This window comes from Tympanuchus pallidicinctus, unplaced genomic scaffold, assembly GCF_026119805.1.
Source record: "Tympanuchus pallidicinctus isolate F22 unplaced genomic scaffold, pur_lepc_1.0 scaffold28, whole genome shotgun sequence".
Lineage (NCBI taxonomy): Eukaryota > Metazoa > Chordata > Aves > Galliformes > Phasianidae > Tympanuchus > Tympanuchus pallidicinctus.
In genome coordinates, this window is record NW_026294745.1 from 1610210 (window position 1) to 1622579 (window position 12370).

General features: G+C 40.5%; 1 protein-coding gene across 2 annotated transcripts in view; it reads right to left on the reverse strand.

Moving 5' to 3' along the window:
* The window catches only part of MLXIP (MLX interacting protein), a 43074-nt gene that overhangs the window by 4020 nt on the left and 26684 nt on the right, over nucleotides 1-12370 (reverse strand). Inside the window, exons 7-15 of one of the 2 annotated variants that reach the window (XM_052691211.1) lie at nucleotides 11910-11999; nucleotides 11326-11417; nucleotides 10539-11202; nucleotides 8081-8202; nucleotides 7266-7452; nucleotides 6785-6909; nucleotides 5139-5240; nucleotides 3256-3383; nucleotides 2050-2173 (exon numbers count right to left, since the gene is read on the reverse strand). In XM_052691211.1, the coding sequence (XP_052547171.1) occupies nucleotides 2050-2173; nucleotides 3256-3383; nucleotides 5139-5240; nucleotides 6785-6909; nucleotides 7266-7452; nucleotides 8081-8202; nucleotides 10539-11202; nucleotides 11326-11417; nucleotides 11910-11999 (1634 nt within the window). The remainder of the gene's footprint in view (nucleotides 1-2049; nucleotides 2174-3255; nucleotides 3384-5138; nucleotides 5241-6784; nucleotides 6910-7265; nucleotides 7453-8080; nucleotides 8203-10538; nucleotides 11203-11325; nucleotides 11418-11909; nucleotides 12000-12370) is intronic. The other variant, XR_008208672.1, reaches the window with a different exon arrangement.

Sequence of the window (12370 nt, forward strand, 5' to 3'; positions counted from 1 at the left end):
AAACATTCTAAGGGAAAAAATAACACAGCTCAAACTGCAGGGAAAAATTTGATCTTCAGTTACTAGTTCTACCAATATTGATTCATTTTTCAAAATTCCTGTATCTGAGATTGACCTTATCTCCTGCAAACCAGCTGCACGCTAAGAACTATCAGGTTTTTCCTTTAGCTTTCTGTAGTTACTGCTTGCAAGGATGGTCCACGAGCTGCCAATAACATTCCTGGCAGTAAAAGAGCAGACAGACCTCTCACTTTGTATTAACGTGTACAGAGTATCACCAAAAGCCTTCTTGGCTGTGTTTCTTGGGCTTTCATGCGGGGCTTCCTGGAATGATCACCATTATAGTGAACTCAAAACAGTTTCCTGTATCACTGACATGGTAACTCACCAAGTAAATATAGTTTAGAAACGATTACCATAGAACTGGCTTCTTAAAAACTCATTTGAAGGCTCAGAATCTGTGATTTTACCCTGTTAACCCAGAAGGGATTTTCAGACTACAGTCAGCAATGTGTGAGAATGTGGCCAAACTGATCTCCACTTTGTCAAACACTCCTATCTTCATCACTGTGGCTAACAATCAAGGTAGGCCCAGCAACTGCCTGGAATACTCCAGGGGATTTACATGTGGTTATGGACTTGTACAGACTGTGTGTTCTTCTGCTGATATTCTACTATTCATAAGTACTTTACCCCTGGGTTATCTCCAGTAGCCCAAGAACAAATAACTCATTTCCCTCTCATATGCAACAGAAACCATATATTCTCATACTTGCAAAGAAACTTCTCTCTCTTACAGTCATCTCACAAGGAGATTTTTTAAAAAGTTACCACCACTCACCTCTCAATCTTCTAACTTTTTAGTGCATGACATTCAGAAATATGTCAGCAGTGGCTGAGGTTTCTATCCAGTTGTTGGACAACTGTCCCCTCACAGCTACAAGGTAAAGCTGGGAAAGACTACTTAGCCTGTCAACCTTCCGTTTTACCAACTACAGTAGCATTTGATACTATAAGCTTAACTACAGTTTTCGTTGTTATGTTAAAATTCTGCTGATTTTTTAATAAAGTGAATTTTTATAACTCACCTGAAACTGCTTCAGAGTTAGTGCTATTACTGCACCAAGTGACTGCAGTGAGATCTTGCTAAGAACTGCTAGCTAAAAGGATGCCGAACAGGAGAATTTGGCATTCTGGGACTAACATAAACCAAACATCAAAAAATAAAGCATTTTCACATTCTGAAAGTACTAACAGTGCTGTTCTTGATGCATGCACAAAGCACGGTCTTATACACTCTGATCATCTAAGCTGCCAGGAAGGATAACCACCTGAGTACAAAAACACAGAATATATATAAATACAAACATACAGAGGCTTAATGTGGAGAAGGAAGGTTAATGCTTCTGCTCATTAATAACTACACTTCCACTCACTAATTACTAGCATCCCTGCACTGACTCCAGCTAATCATATTTGATGCAAACTAGTACCTTTGGATTAGCTATCCTGGTTCTGTTCCCTGCTTGTGGAAATATACCTCTTGCATTATCATTCATCTGTAAATGAGCTGCTGGCAAAAGTACTGGAGAAGTAAAGAGAAACTAAGTTGATTCACTGTCATAATGAAAGACAAAGAAATCTAGGGGGAAAAAAAAGGGAAAAGTTGCAAGTTTTCAAAACTGCCACAACAGTTTCAGTAACTGACTATAATAATTTTTTTCCTTTTTTAAGCAATTTTTGCAGTTCTTTGCAAAAAGTGAGAAAAAGCTACAGCTAGAGAAACATTTAATTGCACATTTCTTGGAGTATAACCACCTAATGACTTCGTACCACATTTCTTTCAAGTCACCTCCAACTACTTCAAAGTGAACAAATTCTGCCTCACAACAACATATAAAGTATTTCCATACACAGACGTGAATGAAAGCTCTAGACATGCATTACTTTAAACAACTTGGCTGAAATCATAGCATCAGAATCCAAGTTAGTGCTCCAAAATACGTTAGTACCAAACCTCAGGTTCAGCAGGTCAATATGAAAGGATACAATCCAGAACTTCCAGTTCTGGAGGGTATTATTTCTCACGTACTCATCAAACATACACCTTATGTGGTCAAACCTCTGCCGTGTTACTGGAACACCGGTAGCAGGGAGTCGCTGTTGGCAAGAACTGAAAAGAAGATGCTCTGAGGTTAGAATCTCCACCAGGAATGACAAACTTCTTTCACAGACTAAATTACAGCAATAGAAACGTGTGCAACCCCAGTATCTCAAACTGAGGTGGTTTCCCTCTGCAGGACCCCCTACCCTGAGTTTATTTGTTACAGCCAGAGATACACAGTTTTCCAATCGTGTTTATATTCATGCAGCAAAGCAGTTTTTCAAGCTGCTACAGACTCCTTTTTACAAGCAACATAACTGAAAGCGGAGTATACAGAACAAAGTAGTTTTTGGGATCCATTCAGAAAAAAGGAACATTAGGAGTCAAGTTAAAATTTACAGACTAACTCCTAGACAGTGTTACAGAATGAAATGTTACGAAGATTCTTAAGAAACAGATCAATTTAAAATAAAACCAAACAGAAATTATTATACTTTTTCTTTCTTTTTCTTTTCTTTTTTTTTTTTTTTTTTTTTTTTTTAAGAAAAAGAAAGATTTTGATTTGCTGATAAGTCTACCGTAATGCCTAAGCCTAACACTTTTGTATGTGGAAGAAAACTCACTGGGGTTCTCAGCATGCTTTTCAATAGCACTTAACTATTGTAAACCAACAGAGGAAACAGGGACACCAGGAGGGTGAATTGATTTATCAGTTACATTCAGTCAGTGGCATGCTCCATGATTCCAAGGCCTACATGACCAACCACGTCACTTCCAGTATAAACTGAGTGCATGAGGAAAGAAAACTGCAGCAAAGCCATCATGAAGAATAGGAGCGTTTTATCCCCCAGTGAGCCTAATTTTTTTAAAGAATCATCACTGGCTTCTCAGAATTCTTCTAACTGATCTAACGCATCTTTTCTGATGCTGCCACTGTTGTGCATTCACGCTCAGAGCTTGCTGAAAATCCACAAGATTTGCTACCAATGCCCATCCCAGAACAACTTTGCTTTTTGTTTGGAAGTTGGTAGCACTTCTGTTCAATACCCATCTGTTGTTTGGCACGACACCTGAGGCAAACATCCCCTGTTGTTAGCCAAAGCAACATTCAAGCTGCTCTGCTCCATGACAGAAATCTCCCAAAATCTCACATGATGGCAGCGTTTAGCTCCTCGATTTCTTCCCGAAGGCGCCTGGTTTCCTCTTGCATCTGTGTTCTTTCCTGCTGTAGTTTAGCGATATATTCTACTGTTTTCTGGAGAGTGATTGCATGGCTGATCTAGACCAAACACAAACATAGAGCTCACTTTCTGGAACAAAGCTAGATGGATGAAGAATTTGCTTCTAACCTGCGGTAACACCCAGAAAAGCACTTCAGCACCTTTTAAATTTCCCTCATCCTGCCAAAGCACACATAGGTACACAGGAACACTTAATACTGAACTCCTCATTGATCTGACTCCCATCTGCACACTAATACAGAGAAAATGGCTGCAGAGGTTGTTTTCTTTCCCAAATCACATCTTTTCTATTCTATTGAAAGCAATATATTCAAAGTGTTTATTTCATTATCAACCTTCTAGAAATGCTGGCAGTACTGAAGGATGTGCTGCACCTGCTGAAAAATTTTTTGTGCTGTTAGAAGCATTGTTCTTGGCTGACAACTTAGTCTGGAAAGCTTGAAGTTGTTCAAACAGAAGTAAAACGGCCTAGCTACCACCAAAGGAGACAAATAATGTCACAGATGTTTTTAAAATACACTTTCCGTTCCGAGGAAGCAATTAAAAACCTGTACTTCAGAAGTAAACATTTCACTAAAGTCAAATAATCAAAAAAATCACTACCTTCCAAATAGGCTATAAAAACAAGCAGTGAGATTCTGATAATTTATAGCCTAAACATAGAAAATAGAAAAAACAAGGTAGACACATCCATGTGATGACAATAAGTTTTCATATTATCCACGTTTCATGAGGCAGTGGTATTTAAGGATGTTTAGAAAGCTGCACTGCAGAGAAACCTGTGTTTTAATGATTTTAGTTTAGTTTTTAGTGAATTACGATTAAGCATCATCATCACAGTAAGATCTTAAGCATGACAATGAGAAGGGATTTTTTTCCTCTGTAAATCTATGCGCAAAAAACAAGCGACAGGGAAAAACTGAGAACATGTGAAAGACTGAGAACATGTGAAGAACATGTGGGGTAAAGGGCAAATTCTTGAAGGCAGATGGGTGATATCAGATGTCAGGAGTCCAATAGGGGTTTTCAAAGTAGCCTAAAACGGTCAGACTCCTAACTGCACTCAGGAAGTAACAGACCAGCACGTGTAGTAAGTTTCAGAAATTTCAGTGGACATTTTTGGACACTTGTGAATAGTAATTGCAGTTGTACAGCACTGCTCTGCCATGCTCTTAGCTGTAGTTAACACAGCACAAAGCCTCTGCTAACAAACTGTTCAAAGGAGTGTTTATTAGCTCAGGTCAGTTGTCAAGGTATATTTTGCCAGGCTCAACTTCTTACCAACAGCATCTACACCTGGCTTCTGGCTTGCTCATCATTCAGGCAGAGCAAGCTCACAGTAGTGACTGGATACAGCTTTTTGAGTCCAGTTCTGGGGACCAGAATCCCTCCAGAATGGGTATAAAAAGGCAGTAGATCAGAAGTAAAGGTGACCTAACAGTAAATGTAGTTATTCTATGCTGTAAATGTGACAAAATCTTCATTGCTGGGGTTCTAGCAACAAGAATTGTAAAAATCAGTTTTACTTTTTCCCTGTTGGCTTTAAAGCCACAGTCTCTCATCAGAGAGGACTTGATCAACATTTGAAACTGCATCAACACACGCAACATCTACAGGGCTCTCTCACCTCAACCGTAAGCCATGAATTTATCATCCTTCCCTTTCCAAGGATCTCATTTTAACCATCTTCACTGACTAACTGGCATAGTCAGTCAACAGTGGAGAGATAATTCTTTTTCAGAATGGCTTTCCTTAACTCCCTATTAAACCATTAAAGCTGCCAAATTACTTACCGACTTGGAGTTCACTGAAACCAAGCTGTTCAGGGTACTGCAGCCAATCCTGATATTAAATCTTCGTTTCTGTTCTGATGAGATACGCTTCATTCTTTGAGTCTGTGTAAATAAAATTAAGCTGTTTGCCTTTACTGTTTTACTGCTACAATTACTTCTGCTATTCAAGTCCACAGTGTCATTTTTGTTGAACTGCAGCATTCATTGTCTTTCCAGGCCAAGCCACAGGATTGTAAACTTGCAAGTGGTTTAAGTGATTAGAAAGAAACATATGAAGTATTAAATTCAATTCTAAACCTTGTAGAATTTCCTTCAAAATAAAAATTTCTTTTTAAGACTCTTAAATGTTTTTTTTTTCCCTGATGTCAGATTCTGTATTTTAGGCACATAGTTAGGATTTTGTTGAGTCTTTAAGTTTGAATGATTCTTTTTTTTTTTTTTTTTTTTTTTACCTAATACATGCACAGAATATCAATTAACATCAATAGATTTTCTGATTAAAAAAAAAAAAAAAAAAAAAAGTCCACAATTCTAGCATACCCTGAGGACAAAGACTGTCAGGAATTAACATTTTCCTTTGTAGCATTAGTAATCTTGAAGTTGCTTCCAGCAAAACACTTAGGAGAAAGTAAGGAATTTTCTCCTTGAGAATGTGCTTTCTGCAGAATGAGGCTCTCCAAGGACAGCCCATTATCACCCCAATTCACAAGTAAGGAAAGTAGTGAAGTAGTTAAGTCACTGCCCAAAACCACAGAAAGTGCAAGAAAATACAGCATAGATTTCCAATGCCCTCTGAGTTTTGCCAACCTGAAAAAAAATGTTACCAAACAATACAGAACTGTTCAGCTTAACTAAGAATGCTGAGGAGCAAGGAGAGTACATCTAGAAACAAGGAAGCAACACTTCCTCTCTCATCTTTCAGAAGAATTACTGTCAGCACGCATGCAAAGCAATTCCTGCTCACGCAAATGTCTTCAAGTAGCCACCAACAGCCCTAACGCCCGTCACACCGCAGCGCCTTTTCTTTTAAGAGAACGGCTCCATCTAGCGGTCACTTTCCCCACTACCGGCCTGTCCTAACTGCCTGTTCCTCAGAAAAAGAAAAAGAAAAAAAGGAATTTGACTCTTGAAGTATTTCTCAGCTCTAACTCTAGAGTTTTTGTAGCTGCTTCTCTGTAGAGCTGCAAAAGCATCACTGGAGACATGCTAACTCACTCAACAGGTCAAGAACTCATCCTTCAGCAATGGCTGAAGTTCTGCACACAAAGAGCTCCAACAGACAATGGCAAAAAGCCACAGTTTAACCTAATGTGACACTAAAACAAAATGTGACAACTTTGACCAAATAAAATGAGTTCCAGCATAACACTCCTGTGAGCCAGTGCAGGAACCTGCTGTCACGTCCATAAGGACCTGCAGAGGTATGGTTAAGCTTGGCCTCTCTAGTGAGGCATCTCTGAGGAATGGAGTAGATTAAAGTTCAACATCTTAAACTGAACAGAGCAGCACAGATGGAGCACAAGCTAAGCCCTAAAGCACAAGTATTCCACTCTCCTGAAGCACAGCTTCAGTCCACTCAGATACCAGGGAAAAAAAAAGTGACTAACAAAAGCAAAGAAAAGCACCTGAAAGGAAAGAACACACACCTTAAGTGCACCCATTGGAGAATCAGTGGCAAGTTTTCCTGAGCAGCTGTTCTGAGGAGACTGCGGACTGGGGCTCTGCTCTGAGGTGCAGGGGGAAGCCTGGCCAGAATTCTGACAGTCTCGGCCTTCATAAAAGAAGAAAGACAAGACATTAACAAACAATATTCTGTAGCAAATACAACTGCTGTGAAGATTCTATTTGGAACACAACTAAAATGCAGCGGACATCTAAGTTACCTTCATTGATATAGCAATCATTTACAAAAAGCACAAAGTCACAGTTTGTGGGAACACTGCACATCAGTTTAAGAAAAAATTGTCAACAGTTGGATGCAAGTGAAGCAGGAGGGCATGAGGGCCCAAAAAGCTTTCCTTCAAGAAGTATCCTGGAATCTTTAAGGCCCATTTACACTTTACCTAATCAATGGAAACACACCAGCACATGCAGGGAAGAGAGAATGCCTACAAACTTCTAACTTACTAGGTGTAGGTGAGGGAACTTGTGAACTGCTACTGTGGGAAGAGATTTGCTCTCCTTTCACCAGCACGTCCTGGACTACATTAGTAGAGAAGAGGTGTGAGACCGTGGACTGGCTCTGATGGCTACTTGACGCTTGCTGTGCTGGTCCAACCAGAATGTTACTGCGGAACTCTGTCACCCCAGGAGCCTGGGAGCAGCATGAAGGGAAAGAAAAAAAGAGAGAGAGAAAGAAGGAGAAAATGAGAAGGAAAAAGAAGTATTTGTTACCTTGTCTTTGGCTAAAAGTAACAAATTAATACACCACTAACAGTCTGATGACACCAAACTGATACTTAGGGAACTTCAGGCACTGAAGCCAGACTTCTGGCAGGAAATCAGCATCCCTTCAGAACTTAATGCAGTATTATTACATAGCAACAGTACAACATACTAAAATCTAGTTCCACCTTTCTGTATAGAACATACTGGAAAATCCACTCAAACTTTACTTTCCAACTTAAAAATAGAAAGGCGAGTACCCCAGGTTCTTTCTACCTTCTGCATGATTCATGAAAAGCAGAAACCATCCCCACTAGGAGTAGGATATGAGTTCCAATTTGTAATCATGTTGTGAGACAGAGGCTGTGAAAACTAGATAGTACTTTCAGGCCCACAAAGTACTTCAAATAAAATAAGTAAACATAATGCAGACTGCACACATACGCTGCTAACAGTTGAGAATTGGTGGATTAGTTGCCCCCTTGAGCTCACTATGGCTTTAACAGCTTACAAGAACTGACCTTAAGAAAATCAAACATTTAAAAAATTCTTCTTACTCTGGCAATTCCAGCTGGAGCAATTGCAACATTAGACTGAGACATGGCAGGCGTCAAAATCCCCTCTCTTTTTAAAGGTGTGGGAGTTACAATCACAGCTCTGGACTGTCCCTGAAAGGCAGCTGAAGAACACAATTAAGTTAGAATAGTTAATGAGACAAAAAAAAAAGGAAGGTGAAGATTATTATGTATGAAGTTATGAAAATACTGGGCACTGAACAGGGGGAATGGGCACCTATACTGTACTTTTTCACTGCCTTATTAAGTGCCATCAGTTTTCTGATAGTCTCAGTTCCACGAGTCCAGTTCTTCCTTGTCCGTATATTAAATTCTCTTCCTCATCACTTCACCCTGCTAACATCTTTCGCCGCCTGGTTTTACAGCTGCTATATAGGAGACAACCAAATGTGACTACAAATCATCAGATTTCCAGAGAAACGGTTAAAGGACCAAGAATTCTACACAGTTATAAAGCTGGAGCTAATTGTAAATAGCAGCAGCTGTCTCCACAATGAAAGTTCAAAAACAATCTCAAAGATCACCATCGCTGTAGGAAGCTTGCGCCCACAGCAGGAATTAGAATCCTCAACCTAGATAAGGTGGGCTGTTTTTTGGTTTCTTCCTTTCTAGCAGTTAGGGTCTCAGTTCAACCAGTGCAGATGAACATTAATGCCGACACTGGTTTTGCACAGACTTTACAGAGAACATAACTAACTATCCTACGTTATCACTAAGGGAAGAATCATGCAAAAACAATGCTTCTGCATGCTTTTTGAGAAAACTAAAGCCAAACTTACTGAATAGCCCTCTAGGCTATTTATTTATTTCAGTATTTCAGTGTATTTATTTCAGCTCACTCGCTCAGAATATTTACATTGAAGTGGAGACAGCAGAATTCTTTCCCATGCAAAACTGTTTGCCTGATGAGATCTTATTTTTGAGTCATTATTTCACAAGACCGTAAGCAAAACACATCCCTTTCTAGAGATTATAATGCAGTTCACTTTACAGTCATGAGATTGTTTGTCCTGAACACACTGACACCTCAGTTATAAGTACTGATGTCTACACTGCTGTCAAAAACAAAGCTTCAGTCTTTACAAAAAGTTTTGACTTTGACCTCTGAGCTTGGTGTCCCAGCAATTTAGGAGCACTGTGATCTCTGAACACACACTGCTAGGAATAAAAAACACCAATGGCTTTAAAACTACAAGAGAAACCAAATTATTAGTTGTGGTGGTCCAGAAGAAAGTGAAGAAGCATTGGGAAAGCATACAAGTGGTGAAGAATCAAGATGCGCTGCATATAGTAGGAACAAAGGCTTTCTGACTGCTAGAGTTGTTCACAATGCATTACTACGTAAGTAACATCTTGGCTGCTGTAAACACATGGGCTTGTGCTTAATAAGCACTACAGGCAGAAATGTTGCCAGGAACACCTGCTCAGTGAAAAGCCCTGGCTGACATACCTACAACTTCATAAAGCCTATTTGAGGATACTCCTCATAGGAGGGTTTTTCTTGGATTGTTGTTGCACGTTCCAGGCAGCTGAGGTCACTTGGATCCCAGCCAGGACAAGTTTGAAAACAGAATGCAGTAATTCCAAGACAAAGTTTGCTGCCTCTCCTGCTCTACTCCTGAACTTTCCCACAAGAACCACAAACAAAACCTTCTCTGCTCACACATGTTACTCTTGCCCTTGTGAAATTCTAATGTCTCCAAATCACACCCAAGGTGAACTGGTTCTCTTCACCCCAATCCTGATAAACACTGATGATGTATGGAATGATTTGTGGGCACATATCCTTGCTTCCATTCAAACCAACATCGTGGTCCACTTCAACAACTGCTCCCTAGCTGAACTCTGCCTCAAAGAGTTTCAGGCAGGCTGAGATGAGCATCAGAATATGTTCAAAGTGTTACTAAGGCACATATATCAGCACCCTAGTGTTATAGGGCATGATGGCGCAAAAACAGGCACAGTGACTTGTCCAAGGCAGCCAGCCGAGCTGACAGACCTGCCATTCCCCATCTTACACAGTCTCCCTGCCACACCACGGTGTGACAATGTTTTGAAGGAGAGCTAAGAACAGTATTAAACAAAAACAAGGTTTTAGTAGCCTAAGAGTTATGCAGAGCTCTGGTCAACCCATGCGCTGATGCATCCACGTAACACAGCAGAAATTTTACAAAGGAGACACAATTCCAGGGCTGAAAACCTCCCCGTGCACGACTTTTTTGACAAGTCAGCTCTGCACACACACAACCAAACTGCTTCCAATTCTCCCAGTCCAGAGCACCCCATTGTAGTGTAGCCACATGCCAGTAGCTTGGATGACCCCTCGCACACCCTCAGGAAGCTGTATTTTTAACCATTATGTAAACCAAGAAAAACAAGAATGTGTTCCCCTCCTGCTAGTTCCACTTAAAAAAGAATGTCACCCACCGTTTTATCTCACCTGGGGTGATGAAGGCATTCTTTAACACTAAGGACACTGTTTCAGGCTTCGGAGCAGATGCTATTTTTTGTGACTGTTTGGGCCTTGTCCCAGCACTAGCCAAGGGAACAGCTTTGGGGAGTGCAAACGTCAGTTGGGACTGCAGCTGGGGCCGGGGCTGTCCCTGCAGGACAGTAGTCTGGAAAGCCAGGTTACAAGGCACTCCTGCTCCTGGCTGCTGTGTTGCCAGGACAAGGTTCTGGCTCTGGCTGAAGGTGGTGGCAGGGGCATTGTGTGTCAGCGTTGCAGAAGCTGTGTGGGTGATAACTGTAGATTCACAGAGGCCAAACTTTTGGGTTTCTGGTGCTGCAAAAGCAGATGGTGGAGAGTTTAAGCTAGTATTCAGAGGCACTGCTGGCAACGGGGACTGGTGCTGTTGTGTTGCAGGTTGAAGCAGTGGCAAAGGTGTCTGAAACACTGGCAAAAAAGTCTGTGGCCCACTCAGAGACGAGTCAGGAGCAAAGTCTGCTGGCTGGATGAAAGATCCCCCACTTCTAATGCTGGAACAGTGGTCAGTGCCAACATCAGGAATGACAGGAGAAGGTACTGAGGAAGCAATCAGTCCGTCGCTGATGTTCCCAGATGGAAGTGTGTTGGGCAGTGAACCCGATGGCAGGACAGGAGACTGACAGAAAAGAAAAAAAAGGTACAGATTCAGATGTGATCCCCTCAAGCTAAAAATCTTTTTGCTCGTGTTTAAGCCATACATGTCCCCAGTGAGGCTGTTTTAAATGCTGAGAATGCTTACCTGAGAAGAATGACTGCTGCTGTCTGTTGTATTTGAACTGACAGCAGACACAGAAGGGAAATAAGCACTGGAACGATTAGGTGTGAATAAATCTGAAATATAAGAAGTCACCTGTTACTTTTTTTCTTCTAATATTTATAGTCCAGCACCACACCATAAAATATTAGAATTTCCAAGAATAGCAATATTATTTAGCAAGGAAATGAAACCAGGAAATTTTCACTTTATCCAGCTAACTGAGCAATACATTGTTGTCTTCTAGAAAAAAACTCATCTCTTCAGAACAGACCTCACTTCTCATCCAAGCTGAGGATGGGGCAAAAAAAAATTAACATACTGTCCTAGTTCACCTGTATGTAGATACTCAAGAGCTGATTCTCAGTGCAGTCCCACAAAACTCAGTGATCTGATACAGACTGAACAGAGGCCCAGCAAACAGATGTCACTTTTGACTTCCATGTTTTGTTTACCTTTCACTCAAATCTCTTCTTTCTAAAGAGAGTAGATATCTGCAAATGTGTTACACTAGTTCTTAAATTACTGCAATTTTTAAGAAATTAATTGACTATACATCAAATTCTTACCCTGGAAAGGTTCAAAAGTGTCCATGAAATCAAAATTTGGCTGGAGAGGAATAAGCCCTGGTTGAATCATGTCAGCATTTCCTAAGTGTGCTGGAAAATTCAAGAAAGAGAGAGATCAGCTTTGTATCACTTGAACAGTAACTCACACAGTAGGAATACGGCACTTAGCTACAACACCAAGATGTGCATCACAGCCAGACTTGTTCAGGAATTTTACAGAAAAAAACACTGCAAAACGAATGGAGCACTGCCTTCTTTCAAAACTACTGCACAGCTCTGATAACAGACAATCGGAATGAAATTTGGATGATTAATTGGGATTCGATAAGCTACAAACTATTCATTAGCTACATTCTCTGACTTATTGTAATCTGTCATCAAAGTAAGATACAACTTCTTAAGCAAGACTAAAAATTCAACAAACAAGATTTCTCTTAGAGGTTCCCACTGCAAAATCAACA